The sequence below is a fragment of the Hypanus sabinus genome, chromosome 16, assembly GCF_030144855.1.
Source record: "Hypanus sabinus isolate sHypSab1 chromosome 16, sHypSab1.hap1, whole genome shotgun sequence".
Classification (NCBI taxonomy): Eukaryota; Metazoa; Chordata; class Chondrichthyes; order Myliobatiformes; family Dasyatidae; genus Hypanus; species Hypanus sabinus.
Genome location: NC_082721.1, coordinates 4,520,305 through 4,543,497, shown reverse-complemented (window position 1 = coordinate 4,543,497; position 23,193 = coordinate 4,520,305). Strand labels below are relative to the sequence as shown.

General features: G+C 43.8%; 2 protein-coding genes across 12 annotated transcripts in view; one reads left to right on the top strand and one right to left on the bottom strand.

The window, feature by feature from the left end:
* Positions 1-14,701: 14,701 nt before the first annotated feature.
* LOC132405960 (leucine-rich repeat and immunoglobulin-like domain-containing nogo receptor-interacting protein 3) overlaps positions 14,702-23,193 on the bottom strand; it is a 172,136-nt gene continuing 163,644 nt past the window's right edge. For all 11 annotated transcript variants that reach the window (XM_059991001.1, XM_059990995.1, XM_059990996.1 and 8 more), the window contains one exon: positions 14,702-21,137. In XM_059991001.1, the coding sequence (XP_059846984.1) occupies positions 19,281-21,125 (1,845 nt within the window). In that variant the 5' untranslated portion in view covers positions 21,126-21,137 and the 3' untranslated portion in view covers positions 14,702-19,280. The remainder of the gene's footprint in view (positions 21,138-23,193) is intronic.
* Positions 21,869-23,029, top strand: LOC132405774 (general transcription factor II-I repeat domain-containing protein 2-like). The gene is made up of 2 exons (XM_059990785.1): positions 21,869-22,641; positions 22,727-23,029. The coding sequence occupies exon 1, from the start codon at positions 22,035-22,037 to the stop codon at positions 22,635-22,637; it is 603 nt and encodes a 200-aa protein (XP_059846768.1). The 5' UTR covers positions 21,869-22,034; the 3' UTR covers positions 22,638-22,641; positions 22,727-23,029.

The window sequence follows — 23,193 nt, the reverse complement described above, 5'->3', positions numbered from 1 at the left end:
GTTCTTCTTTACACTTGTGTATTGGAAATGACATTAAACAGCCTTGAGTTACACCCGGGAATCTAATGGTTTGTCAGTTTTTTCCTAAACTTATTGAGCTTTGGAAAGAAACCCAGATGGATTAGGGAGGTGGTGAAAGGTAGAAATGAATTCCGTTTAAAACTCCTTGGTAATGAAGGAAACAACTCCTGCCGTCTCCTGAGCTCAGGCCAGTCATTCGACACTCCTTTCTCCTTTGCTGCACTCAAAATCACAATGAAGATTAAGGAAATATGGAAGTCATTTACAATAGGGAAATAAATCACAAATACAAAGAAGCTGTTTGTGTTCTACACAATATTAATTTTGAGCTAAAAATGTCTGTAATCTACGGGTTTTCATCTCCTTGAGGAGGTTGTAATAGCTGGGGAGACTTTGGTGGGGAAAAACTCCCATTGCTTATTAAATGCTCCCTGTGGCGTGTATCTCAAATAGCCTCTGACAACCAAGTCCAGCTCCTGGCCTTCACGTGTGGCTTAGCTATTAAGTGACAAGTGAGGTTCATTGTCATTTAACTACATGCACGTATATTACGTTTACAATGTATATAGAAATGTTTGAACCATGGTGTAAAGCACATAGCACACAATAACTTAAGAAGATAGGGATAAAATCTACAGATGAATCACAGATAAATAACAAACTGAAGTGTGTTAGTATTAAATGATGTAAGTTATAGAACTAATTAACCAGTGACACTTCGAACATGATGCTACCGAGAGTTCAGGAGCATAATGGTCTGGGGGAAGAAATTGTTTCCATCCTGACTCTTCTTGTCTTTATGCATCACAGTCTCCTGCCTGATGGTAGAAAGTCAAAGAGGATGCTGGATAGATGGGTGGGATCCTAAGGGCCCTGTGTATATAGCGCTCTTGATGGTAGGGAGACCCCTATGATCCTCTCGGCCGTTCTCACAGTCCTTTGTTGGAACCTCAGATCCAATATTTGACTGCTCCCATACCAGGTGGAGATGCAACTTGTCAGGACACTCTCAATGGTGCTCCTGTAAAACACACTCAAGATGGGGCTGGGGAGCCTTGCTTGCCTCAGTCCTCTTAGGAAGTGAAGGAGCTGCTGACCCTTCCTGTTCAGGGGTGATAGTAAGTGACCAGATGAGGTCATCCATGTTGTGAACTCCCAGGAAGGTGGTGCACTTAACTCTCTCTACGAAGGACCCACGTATTCACAGAGGGAAATGGTTTATCTGCACCTTCCTGGAGTCCACAATGATTTCCTTTGTCTCCTTCACATTCAGGCTTGGGTTGTTCGACTCAACCAATCCACCAGCCACTCTACTTCCTCTCTATACTCCATCTCATCATCATTCTTGGTAAGGCCAACCACTGCTGTGTCACCCACAAACTGATGACACAGTTTGAGCTGGATCCTGTGACACGGTCATGCGTCAGCAGCGGGCTGAGCACACAGCCCTGAAGAGCATTAGTGTTCAGCGTAATGGGATGAGAGACATTGCTGCCCACACTCTCACATGACACACTGTGGCCTCCAGTATCCAATTGCAGAGGGAGGTGTTGAGACCAACGAGGACAGTTTCCCCATCAGCTTCCGGACTGTGATGGCATTGAATGCTGAACTGAAGTCTATAAACAGCAGTCTGCCATATGAGACCCCATTTTCCAGGTGGGACAGGACAGGAGGGCTGAGGCTATTGTATCATCAGTGGATTGATTTGAGCAATAAGTGAACTGGAAAAGGTTCAGTGTAGCCGGGAAAAGGCTTCAATTTGCTCCATAACCAACTGCTCAAATCATATCATAATTATTGATGTTAATGCCACTGGACGATAGTCATTTAGGCAGGCTACTGTTGCCTTCTTTGGCACTGGAATGATGGTTGCCACCTGTAAAACCAAGGGGACAATGGATTGTTCGAGATAGGTGTTAAATATATCCGTCATCACCTCTGTCAGCTGGGCCGTGCAGTCTCCAGACTCGACCTGGTAATTTATGAGGCCCTGCAGTTTTGCCTCGGTTGACTCTGGCCAGGGTCTCCCTCACCTCAGCTTTACCCAGAAAGTATTTGCTCCCCTGGGGGAAAGGGGGTGGAATTATTTCTACTGATCAGAGAAAGGGGCAAAGGTGGGCACTGGTGCCTTAAAACAAGCCACTCTGGCCAAATGGAGACCGTCAGCTGTGCTAGACAGCTCATCTCGAAGAACACAAACACTAATCTCAAACCTCCTCTGCCCTGTGGCAAAACCCACACGTGGGCTTTGGAAATAAACCCCGAGGAGAAGTGCAGAGCTGGAGTTCCTAAGGTAATTCTATGTTGAATTTCACGCCGACTGGCAACTCCTGCAACACAGCTGGCATTAAACTATACCAGTCTCTGCCGTTCCTTTGGATTCATCGACTGTGTGGAGAGGGGGAGTCTGCTGCACAGGCAACACTTTACTCTCCATATCAAACTGCGAGGACACAGCATCCATGGTTGACCCTGACTAACGGAGGACCTCACACTAGTCAGCTTGGAGAAGAGTTTATGAAACTTGCTGGTGACACCAAATTCTGTAGATCCTGGAATCTGAGCAAAGCAGAAGATGCTGAAGGAATTCAATGGGTCAAGCAGCATCTGTACAGGTGGGGAAAGAGATGCTTAATGTTTTGCAATGAGGCCCTTAACCTGGATTGAAAGATAGAAGTGAAGTAGCCAGTATATATAGTTTTGCAGTCCAAATGATGGTTCTCAACCCAAAATATTGACTGTTCATACCCTCCACAGATGCTACCTGATCAACTGAGTTCCTTCAGTTCCTTTATGCATTTCAAAATCAGGCTTAACATCAGGAGCATATGTCATGAAACTTGTTGCTATATAGCAGCAGTACAGTGTACAGTACAGTACATAATAATAAAAGCTGTAAATTACAATACAGAGTATATATTTAATGGTTAAATTTAACAAGTAGTGCAAAAAGAGAGTAAGAAAGTAGTAAGTTAGTGTTCATGGATTCATTGCCCATTCACAAATCTGATGACAGAGGGGTAGAAGCTGTTCTTGAATTATTGCCAACATGAAAGTATCTTTTCTTTTTCCAAGTGATTATTTCTTACCGAATACTTTGCGTGGTGATATCATCAGCCTCAGGAGGAAGAATGAAGATGTTGAAGAAGGCTGTAAGCCATCTGACAGGGGGATAGAGATCCCGGGCCTAGAACCATAGTTCAAATATCCTACAGGATTCTGCCAGAATAGGAATAGGATTTCAGATTAAAATGGTTGGACACTGGGAAGACGTGCTGGTGGTGGATGGTGCAGATGTACTTGATGGAATAGTCCCCCAATTTACAACGTGTCTCACCAATGTAGAGGAGGCTGCACCAGGAGCACCAGACACAATGAACGACTGCAGCAGATTCGCAGGTGATGTGTTGCCTCACTTAGAAGGACTGCCTGGGGCTCTGAGTGAAGGTGAGGGAGGAGGTGTACTCTTGCAGGGATAAGTGCCGGGAGGGAGATTAGTGAGGAGGGATGAATGGACAAGAAAATCGTGGAAAGAGCGATCCCTTCAGAAAATGAAGTGTGGGGGTATGATAAATATATGTTTAGTGGTAAGATCTGTTTTGGAAGTTGTGGAGGATGATGTATTGAATGCAGAGTTTGATTGGATGGTAGGTAAAGACAAGAGGAATTCTATCAGCATTAAGGCAGTGGGAAGATGGGGTGAGCAAGGAGGTCTGGGTATGGAGGAGGTGCAGTTGAGGGCAACATCAGCAGTGCACAAGATTTCAAACTGTGCAAATACAAAAAGAAACCAAAATAATAATAATAATTAAATAAATCATGACTATCAAGAACATGAGATGAAGAGTCTTTGAAAGTGAGTCCATGGGTTCTGGGAACAGTTCAGTGATGGAGTCAGTGAAGTTGAGTGAAGTTATCCTTTCTGGTTCAAAAGCCTGATGGTTGAGACCTTTCACCTGGACTAAAAGATTAGAGCTGGTATATATATATATATTTACAAACCAAATTGTTATCTATTCATCAATGGAACTATATTAGGAAATACATTACACAACTCATAATTAATTGAAGCTAAAACTTTATTGTCTCTGTACAAACATCAAAGTAACTATGTTGACCCCAGGCCACAAACTCAGAACATGACTTCTGCTGTTCCCTCTGCACCAATACTTTTCCAGTTTATAACAGTGAAATAGGGCATCTTCATTGGCCAGACAATTGATTCTTTTTTCTTCCAGCCTCTGGTGGAGTGTTCTTCATTTTGGTGGAGGGTCTCTGGAGAGAGTTATTGCTTTCTTGTGATATAAAAACTAAAGATAGAAAAAAGCATTCCTTACCAGTTGAAATGTTTCCTTTCAGTGCTGTTGGCTATGGGTCATTTAGCTGGACCCTGATCCAGAAGTGACAACTGGCAATTTATGGTTCTTTGTTCTCTTTGACTCTGACTAGTTTTAAACAGCAAACCAGGTAACACAGATCCTGAATCTAACGAGATTACTTCTACAAACCTGCCATTGTAGACAATACACAACTTTTCTCAGAATGATCTTGGGTTTAGTAGGTCAATAGCAGATTCTCCTTGTATCCATGTTCAATTACTCTGATTAGAGTACCCCAGAGCAAGAACCAGTTCTCAGAAAATTCACAAGATGAAGTCACAGAGCAGCTTCACAAAATGGTAGCCTCCATCTCCTTCAAACATGTGGCAAGAACAAAGATAACCAGCTTTGCCTGACTTTTTGTCGGATACGTGGAACAGTCTACGTCCAAGCCTTCACTGGTGTCCGTCTCTCACTTTTCCTACGCTACATCAATGACTGCATTGGTGCCGAGATCATTGACATTATCAACTTTGCCTCCAACTTCCACACTGCCCTCAAATATACCTGGCCATTTCCAACCCCTCCCTCCTCTTTCTCAATCTCAGTCTCTGTCTCTGGAGACAGCCTATGTACTGACATCTATAATAAAACACTGACTCTCACAGCTACCCGGACTAAACCTCCTCGCCCCCCATACCTGTAAAAACACCATTCCCTTCTCCCAATTCCTCCATCTGTGCCGCATCTGCTTTCATGATGAGCTTTTTCATTCCAGAAAAAAGGGGATGTCTTCCTTTTTCAAAGAAAGAGGCTTCCCTTCCTCCAGCATCAGCACTGCCCTCAACCACATCTCTTCCATTTCACGTACATCTACTCATACCCCATCATCCTGCCCCCTCAAGGGATAGGGTTCTTCTTGTCCTTGCCTACCACACCCACCAGCCTCCATATCCAGCACATAAATCTGCAGAAATCATGCCATCTCCAACGGGATCTCACCACTAAGCACATATTTCCCTTCCACTCTCTGCTTTCTGCGGGGATCACTCATTATGCGACACTTCTGTCCACTCATCCCTCCCCAATGATCTCCCCCCGGTACAGTGCTTATCCTTGTAAGCAGAACAAGTGCCCCTGCACCTCCTCCTTCTCTACCAGTCAGGGCCGCAACCAGTCCTTCCAGAACAGTTCTCGTTGCAGTTCATATTAGCCTCTTTCTGTCTGCAGTATGTTTTTTCTGATATTCTCACCCATTCTTTCTTGTTGCTGATTGGCGGGCTAAGGGGTCTGGGATTTGATGCTCTTGTTGCTGATTGGCGGGCTAAGGGGTCTGGGGTTTGATGTTCTTGCTGCTGATTGGTGGGCTAAGGGGTCTGGGGTTTGATGTTCTTGCTGCTGATTGGTGGGCTAAGGGGTCTGGGGTTTGATGTTCTTCTTGCTGATTGGTGGGCTGGGGGTTTGGGGTTTGATGTTCTTGTTGCCGATTTGTGGGTGGGGGAGTTGGGGTTTCAGGTCCTTGTTGTTTCTCCATGTGGGTGATCTGTTAGTTTTTGTGTGAGGGAGGGGTTGATTTTATTTTAATGCTATCTGGAGAAGAAATATCTCAGAGTTGTACTCTGCGTAAATACTTTGATAATAAATTGAACCTTTGAACCTTTGAACAAGAGCTTTTGCAGGTTCTGGCAAAAATGGCAGCCTGACTTCCGATCCTGAATGCAAAGTGTGCAAAACTTTTAAACACCCTCCCAACGGTCCAGGTCACATCTGTCAATCATTGACACCATGTTCCTATGGCCAAGGCTGAGGCTGGCGTCATTGGCCTTAGATTCAGCTGCCATGGACGCAACAGAGCCAAGGTCTGAGGCAGGTCAAGCAAAGGCCCCACCCACTACAGGCTGTCCATCATGCTGCATGAGGTGGAGCTTTGCTGTACCTAAACAAAACTGAGGGTCATTTGAATAGTGTAGTCTATCAATTAAAAGTTATTAAAATTGGAATAAATGAAGGTAGTTACAGAAAATGAAGTCATTTAAAGAAGCATGGAACAAACAATTGGGATTATGGCCAATATGAGCAGGCATAGCTTTACGGTGATTGGAGGAGAATATAAGTGGAATGCCAGAATACCAGAATACCAGAATACCAGAATACCAGAATATAAGTGGAATGCCAGAGAGTGGTGTGTGTGTGTGTGTGTGTGTGTGTGTGTGTGTGTGTGTGTGTGTGTGTGTGTGTGTGTGTGTGTGTGTGTGTGTGTGTGTGTGTGTGTGTGTGTGTGTGTGTGTGTGTGTGTGGAACATAATACCGAAGTGGTGGTAGAGGAAAATGTGTGCAGAATCAACTGGAAAATATGAGCAGAATTGGGTAAAAATAACTTATTTTGCTGAGGAAATGACAGCTCTGAGTTGGTGTTGGTTTGCAATGATTGATTTTATTTTCAGAGATCTTTTCCCAGTGCGGAAGTGGCTAATATGCAGGAATGTATACAGAGTATGTGAGAGGTGGGTTTTTTACACAGAGGATGGTGAATGTGTGGAATGCCCTGGCAGGGGTGATGGTAGAGGCAGGTACGTTAGGGATATGTAAGAGCCTCTTAGACACACGGAAGACAGAGAAGTGGAGGGATCTGTCTCTCTGTGGCCAAGTGTTACTTTGGGCATAAAACTTATCTTTGAAGGAAGTGCTCTGCAGCACATTTGGTGTTGCAAATATCGTGAAGGGACATCTCGTGGTCAGGTCTTACAATTACAGATAGATAGAACCCAGCATGGCAGGGTGTTTCCATTGAACCTGCCAGTAACAAACTGAGAAAAGATGAGCTCCAGTTTAATGTGCAGAAAGGATCAAGGATTAACTGTAGGGCACCACCATTGTACAGCAATTAATGCAATGCTATTACAACTCGGGGTATTGGAGTTCAAAGTTTGATTCCAGCAGACTCTGTAAGAAAGCTTGAATGTCTTCTCGTGCACACGTAGGTTTGCTCTGGGTGCTCCAGTTTCCTCCTAACTTCCAAAGATGTACCAGTTAATTGGACTTTGTAAATTGTCCTGTGGTTAGGTTAGGGTTAAGTCAGAGGCTTGCTGGGTGGCACGGCTCTTGGTCCTGAAGGGCCTGTTCTGTGCTATATCTCTAAATTTAAAAATATATTCGCCATATACATTTACATGTATTAGGGATTTGCTGTGGTGTGTTGGACAGGGCTCAGTACGCAATGAAAAACAACAAAATTCAACAATTATTTAAATGTAAAGTCAGAGATTAATGTTTAGATATGGAATAAAATGTGCTTAAATACATAAATATCAGCATGTACTTACAATGTAAACAGCATTATAAAAAGTGGTTGGAAGTGTTTATAGTGCAGTGACAGGGGTAATAGATAGAGGGGGAGGGGGACAACTAGAAGGGTTAATCAGATTAACTGCCAGGGGGAGGGGGCAGGAGAAAGTCTCAGATGGAGCGAAGTTTTTGTTTTAATAGCCCTGTAGCACTTCCAGGGGGAGATTTTAGAAAAAAAAATGATTTGCATCTGCTACAAAAATATACAAGATGTTTAGTAACAATAGCACAAATTACAATGGAGAGAATTTGATGGAAGTACCTTTTAACTTGTCAATATTATAAAATGTGTCACCTTGCATCAAGCAAATTCCTGAGTTGATCATGAAATAAAAATAGTGTGCAATTTAACAAAGCGCCAAATTGGATGTGTGATGTGTTTAACAGGACCCTTTCTGTGGTAAAATGGACTGAGGAAATCTGAAAATGTAGTGCATGGATCTATTTCTTTTTAAAGCAATAGCCACCCCACCCCCAGCACTATGTATTGATCTGCTATCTACGCATGTGCTTGTTTTCTCTCTCTCTCGTGGCAATGTGAATGTTAAGGCCATCTCCCACGTGCGTGCTCTTATTTAATTGATATGTAATTGTGCACAGGCACAATAAACTAGAAATGAGGATGGGATGGCTTTAACTGGTGATTCACATTGCAATGAGAGGGAGAGAGAGAGAACAACACACAGGCATAGATAACAGATCAATATGTAGTGCTAAGTGGGGAGATGCAGGAAGCAAAGAATGACCTGACATTGTCAAACGTCCATGCAAGGATGGCCAGTTCATGGTAACCATATGTTTCCAGAGCTCTCTGCAAGATGAGACCAACTGTTGGTATGTCAAAGAAAGCTGATGTGTGGATCTTGTGTAGTGGTTCCCTTTAACCTGCACACCAGAGTGTTAGAGAACCTGTATGAAGGACACTTGGGTACAGACAAGATGAAGGGTCTCATCCAGAGCTACATGTGGTGACTGGGAATAGATAGACAGGTTGAAGACTTGGCCAAAAGCTGTTGGGATGCCAAAAAGTTCATAAGCACCCCTACAGGCACTGTTACTCCTGTGAGAGTGGCTGTCGTCACCTTGGCAAAGAGTACCTATTGACTTTGCTGGGCCTTTCATGGACTCCCAAATTTCAGATTGCTGTGGATGCTCATTTGATGTGGCCTAAGGTCATACCAATGAAATCAATCACCTCAACAAAGACTGTATCTCCACCCTGAGGACTATCTTTTTCTAGAAATGGCTTACCAGAATAAATTGTGAGTGCAAATGACCACGATACATGTCAGCAGAATTCCGACTGTTTATGAAGAAAAATGGCATCGGAGATTTCAAGTCAGCATCTCACCACCTAGTAATGAATGGATTAGTTGAAATACAAGAGCAGGGATGTGATGCAGAGGGTTTAAAAGGCACTGGTATGGCTTCACCTTGAGTATTGTGAATAGTTTTGAGCTCCACATCTGAGAAAAGATGTGCTGACATTGGAGAGAGTTCAGAGAAGGTTCCCAAGATTATGATTCAGGGAGTGAAAGGGTTTTCATACAAAAAACGTTTAATGGCTCTGGGTCTGTACTCGCTGGTATTTAGAAGGATGAGGGGGGATCTCATTGAAACCTTTTGAAAGTTGAAAGGTCTAGACAGAGTAGATGCGGAAAAGATGTTTCCCATGGTGGGGGAGTCTAGAGCAAGAGGGCACAGCCTCAGGATTTAAACAGAGATGTGGAGAAATTTATTTAGACAGAAGGTGGTGAATTTGTGGAAATCATTACCACAGGCAGCCGAGGAGGCCAGATCATTGGGTATAATTAAGGCAGCGATTAATTGGTCCTTGATTGGACATGGCATGAAAGGTTACAGCGAGAAGGCTGGAGGTGAGGCTGAGGAAGGGAAAAATGGATGAGCCATGGTTTCATGGCAGAGCAGTTTCAATTGGCCAATGGCCTATTTCTGTTCCTATGTCTTATAGTCTTATGGTTCATCCAAATCTTCAAGAAGTCCATTAAAGTTATGGATAAGGAAGACATTTTTCTACAGCACAAGGTGGATAATATCCTTTTTGTGTATCAGAACTCTGTTTGTGCAACAACAAATCAAACACCTACAATGCTGTTCATGAACAGGAATCTGAGATCTCGTATAGACCTCCTGAAACCAGACCTCCGGAGGGAAGTGCAGAAGAAAGAGTTCAGCCAGTGGCTGAGTAAACCAGCAAGGAGCTTCAAGATTGGACAGGTAATTCATAATTACCGAGAAGACAAGGATAACTGCAAGATCTAGAGAACTGATGTACACAGTGGATGTTGGAGATCAGATGTGGAGATGTCATGTGGACCATAAGGTCTCCAGACTTACCCCTCAGTGATGATCATGTCACTGACATCAATATGACACTGGAAACTGAGGACGTTGTCTTATACAAGACACCTCAAGCTGTTGACCTTTGGGCTGAGACCCTGATGAAGACCAATCCATAAATGCTGCCTGGCCTGCTGAGTTCCTCCAGAATTTTGTATGTGTTTTGCTCTGGATTTTCAGCATCACCAGAATCTCTTATGTTTTTCAGAAAAAAGGAGATTTATTAGACAAGATGCAGAAGAATTCAAATCTAACAGAAGGAATGGATCAGTATTGCTAATGTTAAGATAGCTCTCTTTGTATATGTTCAAATAAATGATGATGATTGAGGATATTGCAAACATTAAAAGTGAACAGATGCAGCTGGTGATAGAAAGAGGGCCGAAATTTTCTCTGAAGTGTTTGACACTGTCACCATGGCATCAATGCAGGAGACTGCAAACCCCTATAATTCAGGCTAGCCCTCCTGGGGACATGAATCAGATTCTGAGAACCCAGAGAATGGTGTGATATTGGTAGAAGATGTGGCAGAAGTGGGTGTACAGAATCTAGACCCTAGACTTGATAGCGTATCTTCTGGAACTGTAAAGACTTTGGAAACTGAGACTGTGAGTGCTGATACAGGGTCAGATGTTGGTCGTCTTCCTGTTGCAGCACCCCTCAGGAGTAAAAGAGTCAATGCTGGACAGCACTCCAATCCACATCACCAACCAAGGTCAGTCCTAGATGTGGTCTCCATAACTCCTAAAGCAGTTTCACAGATACTGGCTAGTCTAAGTTCAGTTCTTGGCTAGTCTGAGATCCCTGTGCCTCAGGGATCTGTTCGGGGACCCCTACTCTTTGTGATTTTTATAAATGACCTGGATGAGGAAGTGGAGGGATAGGTTAGTAAATTTGCTAATGACACAAAGGTTGGGGGTGTTGTGGATAGTGTGGAGGGCTGTCAGAGGTTACAATGGGACATCGATAGAATGCAAAAGTGGGCTGAGAAGTGGCAGATGGAGTTCAACCCAGATAATTGTGTGGTGGTTCATTTTGGTAGGTCAAATATGATGGCAGAATATAGCATTAATGATAAGACTCTTGGCAGTGTGGAGGATCAGAGTGATCTTGGGGTCCGAGTCCATTGGACACTCAAAATTGCTACGCAGGTTGACTCTGTGGTTAAGAAGGCATACAGTGCATTGGCCTTCATCAACCGTGGGATTGAGTTTAAGAGCCGAGAGGTAATGTTGCAGCTATATAGGACCCTGGTCAGACCCCACTTAGAGTACTGTGCTCAGTTCTGGTCGCCTCACTACAGGAAGGATGTGGAAACCACAGAAAGGGTGCAGAGGAGATATACAAGAATGTTGTCTGGATTGGGGAGCATGCCTTATGAAAATAGGTTGAGTGAATTTGGCCTTTTCTCCTTGGAGCAATGGAGGATGAGAGGTGACCTGATAGAGGTGTGTAAGATGATGAGAGGCATTGATCATGTGGATAGTCAGAGGCTTTTTTCCAGGGCTGAAATAGTTGCCACAAGAGGACGCAGGTTTAAGGTGTTGGGGAGTAGGTACAGAGGAGATGTCAGGGGTAAGCTTTTTACGCAGAGAGTGGTGAGTGCATGGAATGGGCTGCCAGTGGTGGTGGTGGAGTCAGAAACGATAGGGTCTTTTAAGAGACTCCTGGATAGCTACATGAAGCTTAGAAAAGCAGAGGGCTATGTGTAAAGCCTAGTTAGTTCTATGGTAGGGCCTGTATTGTGCTGTAGGTTTTCTATGTTTCTATGTTTTCAGAGAAGCAGTTAATGAGGTTAAAATTAGTAATTGAGGGTGTCAAACATCGACAGTGCTTCTCCTTATAGATGCTGCCTGGCCTGCTGTGTTCCACCAGCATTTTGTGTGTGTTAATTAAGGGTGTTTATTTGTATTCAGGGGAGAATGTAACCAGGTGACCATTGAATATTATCTTTTGTTGTTAAAAGTGCACTTATGTATTCACCATGGTAATGCTAAAATAGCTGCCTGTGGCTTTAAGAGAGAACAATGATGTCAGATGCAAACACCGAGTAGAAAGCAAAAGTTACAATGTTCTAGAACAAACACAAGGAAATCTGCAGATGCTGGAAATTCAAACAACAACGCACACAAAATGCTGGTGGAACACAGCAGGCCAGGCAGCATCTATAGGGAGAAGCGCTGTCAACGTTTCAGGCCGAGACCCTTCGTAGGACTAGAAAGTCTAGAAAGGACTAGAAATGTTCTAGAAAGCTGAATTTGGAGAGCTGGGAGCTGCTTCTCCTGGGCCTACTGGTTGTATGATGAGAAAAGGTGAATAATATTTGGTAATATCCATGTAAACTTGTTTATGGTTTGTTTGTAAATTTAGAATATCTATAATTTGACATGTTTTACATGTGGATGCTTTAGATTTTCATGAGGAAGGTATCGGCGTTGGATAACGTGATTGTACGAGTTTCTTATCGGCCTTGTAGGTTAGTCTTTCTAGTAATTTAACTGCAAGGCAACATTGTTAAAGTTTTTGTAAAAGTTTTATTTGTCTTACTTCATTGTTTCATGACTGAATGTGAGTGTAATGAAATAATGTGAATGTGTTAACCTCCGTTCATGTGAGCAAGAGGAGAAGTCGTTTCAGCGTCTAAGTTAAGCATGTGTATGCCAAAGTGAGGTGTATTTATTTATATTTTTGATGTTGTGTATAAGGTACAGAGATGGTGGGATTCTAAAGTTATTTGTATTGTTTTTTTAGATTGCCACTACTGTATTGGTTTTGTATATTTTGGTTTGTTTATTTTCATACTGCATACATAACTAGTTGATACTCAAGTGTGTGGACCAAAATCGAGCTAAGATTGTCACAGCAGGAACTGATTTTTTTCAAAATCATTTTGTTGTTTTTATCTCGATATTCTCTTTCTGCATTAAAACATCTAAACCAGACAAAGCAATTAAAGACCCAAGAAAAGTATTTATTGCCCTGGGTGTATATTTTTCCCAGGCTACAAAATTTGGTGCCAGGCGTGGGGTAACTCCGAGCCAGTTTGGACGGTTTTTGATTTTTGTATGCAGTACATAATATGGTGGTGGTGAGGAGCAGGACAGCTGTTCCCATGGGACGGGAGGAGAGCCTGGCACTGCGTGAAGACTGTGGTAGAGCCTTGAGGCCAGGTTGGGACATCACAACCTGACACCAAGATGTAGAACAGCGACAGTGATCCAGAGCAACTGTCATTGTTTTTTTTCTGCAGGAGATGACAGCAAACACTTTTCCAGACTTGTTGTGAAGACTTTGAGTTTCACGATGTTATGTACAGAAGATGAACAAGCTAAAACTGATTTGAATGAACAAATTAGAGAGTTGCGTAGTAGGCATGAGGAAGCCATGGTGTCTATAGATAAATTAAGCAAAAGGTCCTATGTACATGTTCCAAGGGAAGGACACATTATTAATTGAGATACAGAACGGAGTAGGTCCTCCTGGCCCTTGGAGCTGTGATGCCCAGCAACCCTCAATTTAACCTCAGCCAAATCACGGGGCAATTTACAATGACCAATTAACCTATTAACTGGTACGTCTTTGGACTGTGGAAGGAAATTGGAGCACCTTGAATAAACTCTCATGGTCATGGGGAGAACATACAAGCTCCTTGCAGACAGTGGCAGGACATTCCAAAGTCATGCGAGTTAGGATTGGTGAGCTGTGGGAAAAGACCTCCAGGTGAACGGAGAAATAATTTGTGAAATTCCTCAAAATGCGAGAGGATAAAATGCAACATCTGCACTAACTGGTGAGAATCCCTCGGCCACGTCTGCCCAATATCAAGCATGAGATTTATGGCATTAACCCACCCCCAGTTTATATGAGAAATTAGCCCAGGGGGTCAAGAGTTCAGCCTTAATAGTCAAAAGCCTTAACTGCCTCCCAATTTAGCAGCCATCCGCCACATGGAGTACCTCCTGCTCCACGTTTGCCATGACTCTTCAGGCCGTTTATTGGCCTCATCAGATTCTGCAGGACCACTGAGGCAAAATGGCAACAACTCATCCTCTGACTCAAGAGACAATTTAGGAAGGAGATGTAAAATCCATGCCCAAAACCTACAGATTCACTTTCAAGGGCCCTACAACTCATGTTCTCATTATTATTTATATCTAATAATAATAGGAAGAACTTATTTATAGAGCACTTTTCACACAGTTAAGAGACTAGTGGCCTCCCTCTACATATCTATCTTCTGTCTGTCCATCTATAATTTGCCCTCTCTTGCACATTGGTTGTTTGTCAGTCTTTATAGTTTTTCACAAACTCTGTTGTATATCTTTATTTTCTCACAAGTGTCTGCAAGAAAATGAATCTCCAAGTATAACATGGTGACATATGTGTACCTTGATAATTATTTTGACTTAGTTTTCTAAGTGTGCTACAGGAATTTAATCTGGCAGCTGAAGGTATGCATGCATCATGTAGTTTATTGTTACCCTTCAGAGCTCTCTGTACCAATAGGATGGAGCATTCCATGCCTGTGTAGTCACGTCCGACCATTATCCGGGCCTCCACATGTCTACAATATTTGTCACATATTATTAAGTCACCTATTTTCCTTTGGTTCAATCAAAATAAAAGGCAAAGTTATGTCAGACTATTGAAAACACTGCATTTTATTCATAACAGTGCAATTAATTCACAATGATGCTTTATCGCACAATTAATCACCAGATGTTCCCAGAAATTAACCCATGTCCAGTTTACAGAAAGAACTACAGAATCCAATGGTTTAGAAAAAATAATAATCATTTTGTGTGACGAGTAATTTATTTTTCAAAAAAGTTTGCTCTCCTGTTACATTTTTACATATTTATATAGTTTGAACAAGTTTTGAAACAAAACAGATTATTGCCATTCGAGTTGGAAGCACAGGTGACATTGCAGCAGCGCTCGTTATTGATGATGTGAAGACCTCATTACTCTAACACGTTCATACCGCACACATTTGGCAGAACCACAGATATTACAGTGTATAAAAATGGTTAATTCTATCTAGATATTCCAGAAATTCATTCAGTCGAAAAACAGATGAGGATAAATGATTTAATTAATTCCAATATTGTTATTTTCAGCGCTATCTGAAAGCTACTTCGAAAGTTATATATTTTTAAAGCATTATGCGTCTGTTCACCTTAATATTTTTGTACTTTTTATCAATGATATATTCACACTATTTCTTCTTTTTCAAATTTCACAGCTTAAGTTGTTTCCTTACTTTTCATGTTGTGATTGGTGACTCTGGCCTTGTGCTGGGTAATCAGAGAATCCATAAGGGACAGTGGAAAGATATGGTGCCAATGTGCGCAATGGAGTTGGTGTACTTGGGCTAAAAGATCAGTATGAGCACGGTGGGCCAATGGACTGATTCTCTTCTCTACAAATCAGTAACACACTGAGGTTGGCTAATGATGAGGGTGGCCTCCTTTATGCAACACAAAAGACTGAAAGGCCTGGATGGAGTGGACATTTCCAATAGTGGGGTTTTCTAGGACCAGAAGGCATAGCCTCAGAATACGGGGACATCCAGTCAGACAAGAGATGGGGAGGAATCTCTTTAGCAAGATGGTGGTGAATCTGTGGAATTCAGAATCAGAATCAGGTTTGTTATCACCAGCATGTGTCATGAAATTTGTTAACATATCACATACGGTCATGGAGGCCAAGTCAATGGAATATTTAAAGCAGAGGTTGATAGGTTCATGGTAGGTCAGGGTAACAGGGGTTATGGGGTGAAGGCAGCAGAATGGGGTTGAAATGATAATAAATCAGCCATGATTGAATGGTGGAGCGGACTCGATGAACTAAATGGCCTAATTTTGCTCCTGTCTTTTGATCTTAGGGTCTTAAGACTAGGTGATCTTCAGCTGACTGCACATTGCAGCAACTGGCCAATTTATAGAATTGGATATGCATTCCTAAAGTTCCACTCTGAATCTACTGGTAGGACGACGACCAATGTTGGTAGCCTCTCCCAGGACAACATCCCTATCGTTGAGCTTTCTAACCAGACTCTGCTGAGCAATGGGGCTCCCCGTGACGGCCCAAGGTGGTGCATAAGTCTTCAGGGTGGCACCGAGAACATCGAGTCCAGCGTTAATGGCAAAAGGAGCACACTGATGCCACACTGCCACCCATGCAGTTCACCTGCCACAACTGTGGCAGAGTGTGCCCTTCCCTCAGTCTGGAGTGGAAGTCAATTATCCTCCATCACAGGAGAAAACACCATGCCTAGAAAAACTTTTCTATGTTAATTGAAAGAATTCTATCTGCTCTGCTGCATTTGGCTGGTGGAATGACAGGCTGGATGGCCAGGAGCTGTACTTTCATTTTTCATGTCACTCAGAGACTTGGACTATTGTGTGCTCTCTCTCGCTATTTGGCCCCAGAGAAACACTGTCTCCTTTGGCTGTATTCATGTATGGTTTAATGATAATTAAACTTGTTTTGATTTGACTTATCTATAAACAGAAGGCAAAGATAGATCACATTGTTTTACAGATGTTCAAGCCATCCTGTGCGCATGGCACAGAGGATGCCATAGCTGGGCCGTAATGTTCAGTTCATTTGGTCATCTGTAGCCCGTGAATGCTTCAGGTCTGTCACACAGATCCAAGCCTTAACTTTTCAGCTTGGGCCTGATTCTGAGCTAACTGTGGGAGATCGGCCTGTCTACTCCCGCCAGTATCAAACACCCCAACCTTCCCACTGGAGGGTTTCCTTTAGATCTTCTGGTTACTTGTGGCTTATGATTGTTCTGGGTCAGTCATGCAGATCCAGGCTTTGACCTGATTCTCTGCTAACTAAGGGAGACATGGCTAGTTCATGGCAGACAGTGCCAAACACCTCAACCTTCTGACAGCAGGTTTTCCATGTTCTGTTTTGTGTTGTTGTTCCTTGTGTTATTCTGTTGAATGTTGTAGGTGTGCTATGTTGGCCCTGGAATGTGTGTCGATACGTTTCAGGGCTGGTTGTTAATGCAAACAACACATTTCACTGTACGTTTTGATGTACATGTGATAAATAATTCTGATTCTGAATCCTGTTGACACCCTGGTTGCTGTTTCTAGGTTCGGTTCTCTGATCATTTCTCAGATGCTTTCCTACCCCCAGCACAACCTAGATGCATTAATCTTCCAACTCCCAACTAAAATATGTCCTCAACTCTTTAAATTCCTGCCTGAAGTCCAACACTGAGTTCCCCTCACTCCCCTCCAATGACATCCCCCAACCCCATCCCTCTAATTAAAGGCCTTTCTAGATGGGAGCAATTTCCAGCCTGAGCCTGCTCCAAAGCTACAGCATCATCAATAATGCAGGTTGGCTAATATGAAAGTCATGTTAGCCACCCCAAACATTTTGAGCATCTGCAGAATCTCGTGTTTATGACTTATTTCTGAGTTATTTTTTCCTGCAGTGAATTGTGTCCCATATGACAAGCTAGTCAGTTTTAAAGATGTATTTGCTTATTAGAGTATAATACTGTTTCAATATTGTGCGCTGTGTCTGTAAAGTGATGCGGAATTGATGGAACATACATAATAGCTTTAGGTGAAAGTTTTTTGATGAATGGGGAGCGGGAGGTATTTGTGGCGAAAGCATCTGAAAGACTCTGCAAGCCACTGGCAAAAGCTTAATATCTCAGCTGGGACATTTTTACAAAACAATAAAAACATTAAATTAAACAGTTTTGCACCTATTGCCATGGTAACATTTTGCTTGTCCCTTAAGATAAAATAAAAGGTCTAATTCAGACAGCTGACAAAGATTTATCTATTCAAAAAGTTGAGAATGGATCCTTATTTAAATCCAAATACAGTCAGATTTAATAAAAATGCAGAAAGAAAGTGTACAGTTGCATTACTTTCTGGTAACGATGGAACAACATGAGCAAGTTATCCATTTGATTGCCTGTTGAAGGAACTTCAAATTGAGATAATCATTGAAGTAGCATTTCATTATCGAAGGGGAGAATTAACTGAATTTTATCTCCAAGCAATGCTTCCAACATCTTTCCATCTCCCAGAGGAAGTGACAATGGATTCTCAAGGCCATGGTTGGCAGTATTTAGGGCCTGTACTTGCTTGTCACATGGAGATTATTTGTCCGAATAATCATCTGAATATTCAGTCAAGTAATACAGGGTGATGGATAACTAGAGGAGGATTCATTACTGGACTTTTTATGCTTCCTGGGCTTATGACGTTAGTTGGAAAGGTAAATTACCTGGATGGGATGCGTGGACAATGGATGCCATTGAAACTGGGCTTGAAGGGGACCCATATTGAAGAATTACCTTGCCGTGCTGACCAGCATTGGCCAACATCTGGTTGGGAGCAGCCAGCTTTTCCAGCCATCTGCCTGACTTGAGCACTTGGCCTGGGGTCTGTACGAATGAAGAGCCCACCACCACTCTCCACCCTTGGGCCATGTCTGACTGTGGCAGGCAGGCCCCAACAGCCTCCTCTTGTCCGGCCTGCACAAGCAGACACCTCCCAGTCTCCAGCCAGCTCACAGGAGTCACCTGCCACTTGTTCCCAATTCATCACCCGCAGCCTATTTAAACCCAGCTCACATCCACAGTCCTTGTTCACTTACACAAACCAGCCAGCCTCAACCAGTTGCTCCTAGCCTTCAATGTCCTTGTTGTCTTAAACATTCATTCCAGCTTGTTTAGTAGCCCCTCACAGCTTGGTATTTTGCAGTTTATTATCACGGTGATCCCTTACTGCTAAATCGTTTCCACTGCTCTGCATCTGGGTCAAGATTCTTCTAAGTTTCCTAACACCTTGTGCCTCAAAGCAATCGCTCAAAGGCGCTGTGTCCCACAGAATATCATCACCTTCATGTACAACCCGGAGGAACAGGAGTAGTTCTGCACAGTCCCCCTTTTAGTACATTCAAATTCAGTCACAAGTTCATTTCTACCCAGATGTGACAGAAAATAACTAATTTTTTTTTCAAATCAAGTTGGTGCCAATGATTGTGACAGTCTGAATCCATTCCGGCACTGAGTGACTATTTACAGCATGCATTTCCAGCTCTCTGAGCCAGAGTAACCCACACAACGCACTGTAGATTATGCTTATTATTTGAACATTATAAGCAAACGTCTGCATGAATCAGATGATCAACCATCTTATTGACCACAGGTAAACGTATAACCAGAGGGGTCCCAGCAACGGCTTATATCATCTTCATATTGAACTTTCTGGCACCTCCTTGTCCGCCACTGACTGTCGGCCCGTCCACCTTGCGAAAGGAGTACTCCACTGTGAAGTTGTTCTTGTGGTGCCCTCTCCCTCTGCTCCACACAAACAGGATCAGAAAGCAGAAGAGCACCACGCCCAGGAAGGTGATGCAGCCCATGGCAGTGGACACCAGGATGGTCTTCAGGTCCAGGGTAAACTTCAGGAGCACCTGCGTGTCATTGAGGGCAGTCTCGTTGAACTCTGGGAGGGGTGAGGTCCGGTTTGCATACAGGGATCCATCCGATCTCTGGCTCTTCACCGTCAGCACTGCGAAGGACGTGTCATTTCCGCCGGCGTTGCTGGCAATACAGATATGGGTGCCGCTGTCGTGCAGCTGGACGAAGCGAATCTCCAGGGTTCCTCCTGGCAGGATGGTGGCTCTGCCGTTGCTCTTGCTAGTGATCATCCTTCGCTGGGGAGACACCCACATTATCACTGGCGCCGGCTCCCCGTCCGCCCGGCAGGTGAAGTAGACCGTCTGCCCCTCGCCTGCCGTCACCCGCTGTGGTGTTCGGTCCCGTATTTTGGGCTTTTGGCAAGTGAAGTAGTCATGAAGGGCGGACTCCTCAAAGTCATTCAGCTGGCTGCCCTGGATGTCCGCTGGGGAGGCGCACACTGGCTGTTTATGGTCGAAACTTAGCGTTTTCCTCTTCTGCAGAAGCCACAGGAGGCGGCAGTCGCAGGAGAGGGGGTTGTTGTCGAGACGTAGCACAGCCAAGTTGGCCACCGAGTGCAAAGCGCTCTCTTCCAGCGTTGCCAAGAAATTGTTGGAAATGTTCAGCACTTGGAGTTGCTTCAGCCCCAGAAATGCATGTGGCTGGATGGTGGTGAGCATTGTACTTACCAAGTACAAGTGTTGAAGCCGGATTAAGTCACGGAAGGATCCAGATTCTATGGTGGTGATGGGGTTATAGGACAAGTTCAACAGCTTGAGATAGACCAGGTTTCTGAAGGCTCCGGAAGGAACGGAGGAGAGGTTGGTGCTGGTGATGGAGAGATACGTGAGGTTCAGACCATATAGGGTGGTGGGAGTTATGATCTCCAGAAGAGGCCAAGAGTCGATCTCCAGTTCCTTCAGGTTGTAAAGCTTCCTGAAGTTCTGCTCCTCTAGGAAGCTGATGCTGAGGTAACGCAGCCGGAGGGTGCCCAGGTTCTCCAGGTAGGAGAGGGATTCGGCAGAGATGGAGGTCAGGTTACACTTCTCAATGGTGAGCTGTTCCAGGCCGAGCAGGCCACTGAAGGCCCGCTGGGAGATGTAAACCAAGTCATTGTCACCCACCTCCAACTGCTTCAGGTTCTGCAAGTCCTGGAACATGTGGTCCAGCAAGATGACAATCTTGTTCTCACTGAGGTCCAGGCGGGTGAGGTTGGTGAGGCGCGAGAAGACACCGGTGGGGATGAGCTTGAGCTGGTTCCCCCGTAGTTGCAAGGAGCGCAGGTTGAAAAGGTTGCTGAAGGCGCCGGGTTCTATATTGGTGATGATGTTCTCACTCAGGTCAACCTCTTCCAAAAGAGGGAACGTCGACAGGTCACCGGAGCTGATACAACGAAGCCTGTTCTTGCTTAGGTCCAGGACTTTGGTTTCAATGGGAATACCTTCTGGAATGGCAGTCAGCCGCTTCCTGTGGCAAACCACTGACTTGATCTGGGGGGCGCACTCACACCGCGCCGGACAGCTGACGGTCGAACGTGTGACCAGAACCATCAGGGCGAGACCCAGAAACTGCTGGCAACATGATGACATGGTGGAAAACATGATGTTACTGGCACAATCTATCATTCTCCCATGTACCTGCGTAGAAAACACACACAGACCTTAGTGAGGGATAGGCATGCTTGATCTACACTTCATAAAGAGCTAAAATTTATAAATGCAGTTGGTAAAGTTCCACCTTCCCAAGAACATTCTGGTGCAATTCTAAGTGCTATCATAGAAAGCATTCTCAAATCTGCCGTTACAGTCTGATTGAAAACCACAGTGAACTGTCAGGTCAGCAGAAAAGGTCATTGGCTGAAGCCTACCATGACTGCAGGACAAGAACTGGGCAGGAAAAACCATTGCAGACACTACTCACCTTGAAAACTGCTTTTTCCAAAAGCTCCCTTCTGGAAAGTACTACAGGGCTATTAAAGCACAAATAAACCATACTATCTTAATAGTTTGTTCACCTAGGCCGGGGGTCGGCAACCTGCGGCTCCCGAGCCATTTGTGGCTCTTTCACCTCTGTGCTGCGGCTCCCTGTGGCTTTGGGAAATAATTGGTCAGTATTTAATTAAAATGTATTTTATGTTAGTTTGTTAGCTTTTGAAATGTAATTATGGTGATCTTGTACAACCTAAGTGTAGCGACACATTTCCTGCCACATCCGAAACGGCTCACAATTAGCCAGCATTCCGGCTAAGGGAGATAGCCTACGGGGGTTTGTGAGTACGCATCTTTTGCAGCATCTGCGTCCATGGGGGGCTGGGTTGAGGGAGGCTTAAAAGCAAGGCTGTTTAGTTCGAATAAAGCTATCTTTGACTGCAGTTTACTGACACCGCTACAACGTGTTTTTATCGCTGGCTGTCCAGACGGAAGGTGCTGAAACGCTTTGTCGCGTGTCTGGAAGAAGTGAAAACTTTCCTGGGCAGCAAAGGGCTCACCTTTCCTGAGCTGGAACAGCCAGAGTGGCTGGAAAAGCTACACTTCATGGTAGACATGACAGCGCACCTGAACACGCTGAACACAGCTCTTCAGGGGAAAGGACGTACAGCCCTGCACATGTTGGAGGATGTTTTGGCATTCGAGCGCAAGTTGACAGTGCTTGCCAGAGATTTACAGAAAGGCACTTTGTCTCACTTCCCCAATTTGAGAGAGTTCAAACAAGGTCACGACATGATAATTTCGGAGTATTTACATTCTGCAATCATCGCAATGCAAACATCGTTTGGGAAACGCTTCTGTGAGTTCAGAGAGGAAAAAAACACATTATCCTTCCCGGTCACTCCCTTAAGCATCGATCCTTCCCTACTGAATACGACTGCATTGGTAGGTGTGAGTCAGCCTGATCTTGAGATGGAACTGGCCGTCATAGCCGACAAAGACATATGGGTGTCCAAGTTTAGACGCTTGACAGCAGACCTTGAAGATGTTGCCCGTCAGAAGGCCGTTCTTGCTCAGAAACACAAATGGAGTGATATTGAAAACCTCACAGATGACAGCTTGCGATCCTCTGTAAAGATGAAGGTGACATCATACAGCCCTGATGTGCAGACGCTGTGCGCTGAGGTCCAGGAGCAGAAATCCCATTAACCAAGTATGATAAATATTTTAATTGCCTATTATTTTACTTATATTCATATTTTTTCATTGTTCAGTGAAATAGTCCTTTCATTTTTCAGGATGACAGCTGGCTGACGTTATTTTTGGTTTGCTGCTGGCGGAAAATTTAAGTTCGGCGTTTTTCATAAATACAAGAAGGACTCAAATAGACATTGAATATTTTACTTAAAAGTAACTTTCAACCCAACGTCTTTTTTTCAGAGTTCAAAATGTTTTTGTTGCATGCAGAAATGTAATTTCGTTTTCTCTGCAGGAGTTCATCAATTTCATAAATGCAACACATTATAGTTTGTTTATACATAGCATAAAGGCAAAAAAAACATTGTATGCAGTGTTATTTCATTTTAAATGTCAAACGGGTTTTGCGGCTCCCAGTGTTTTCTTTTCTGTGGGAAACGGGTCCAAGTGGCTCTTTCAGTGGTAAAGGTTGCTGACCCCTGACCTAGGCTGTCAATCTGTCCAGCCATCATAGTTAACCACCACCCGACTTTATTTCTTCCCACCCAACCCCCCCATTACCTCTGTC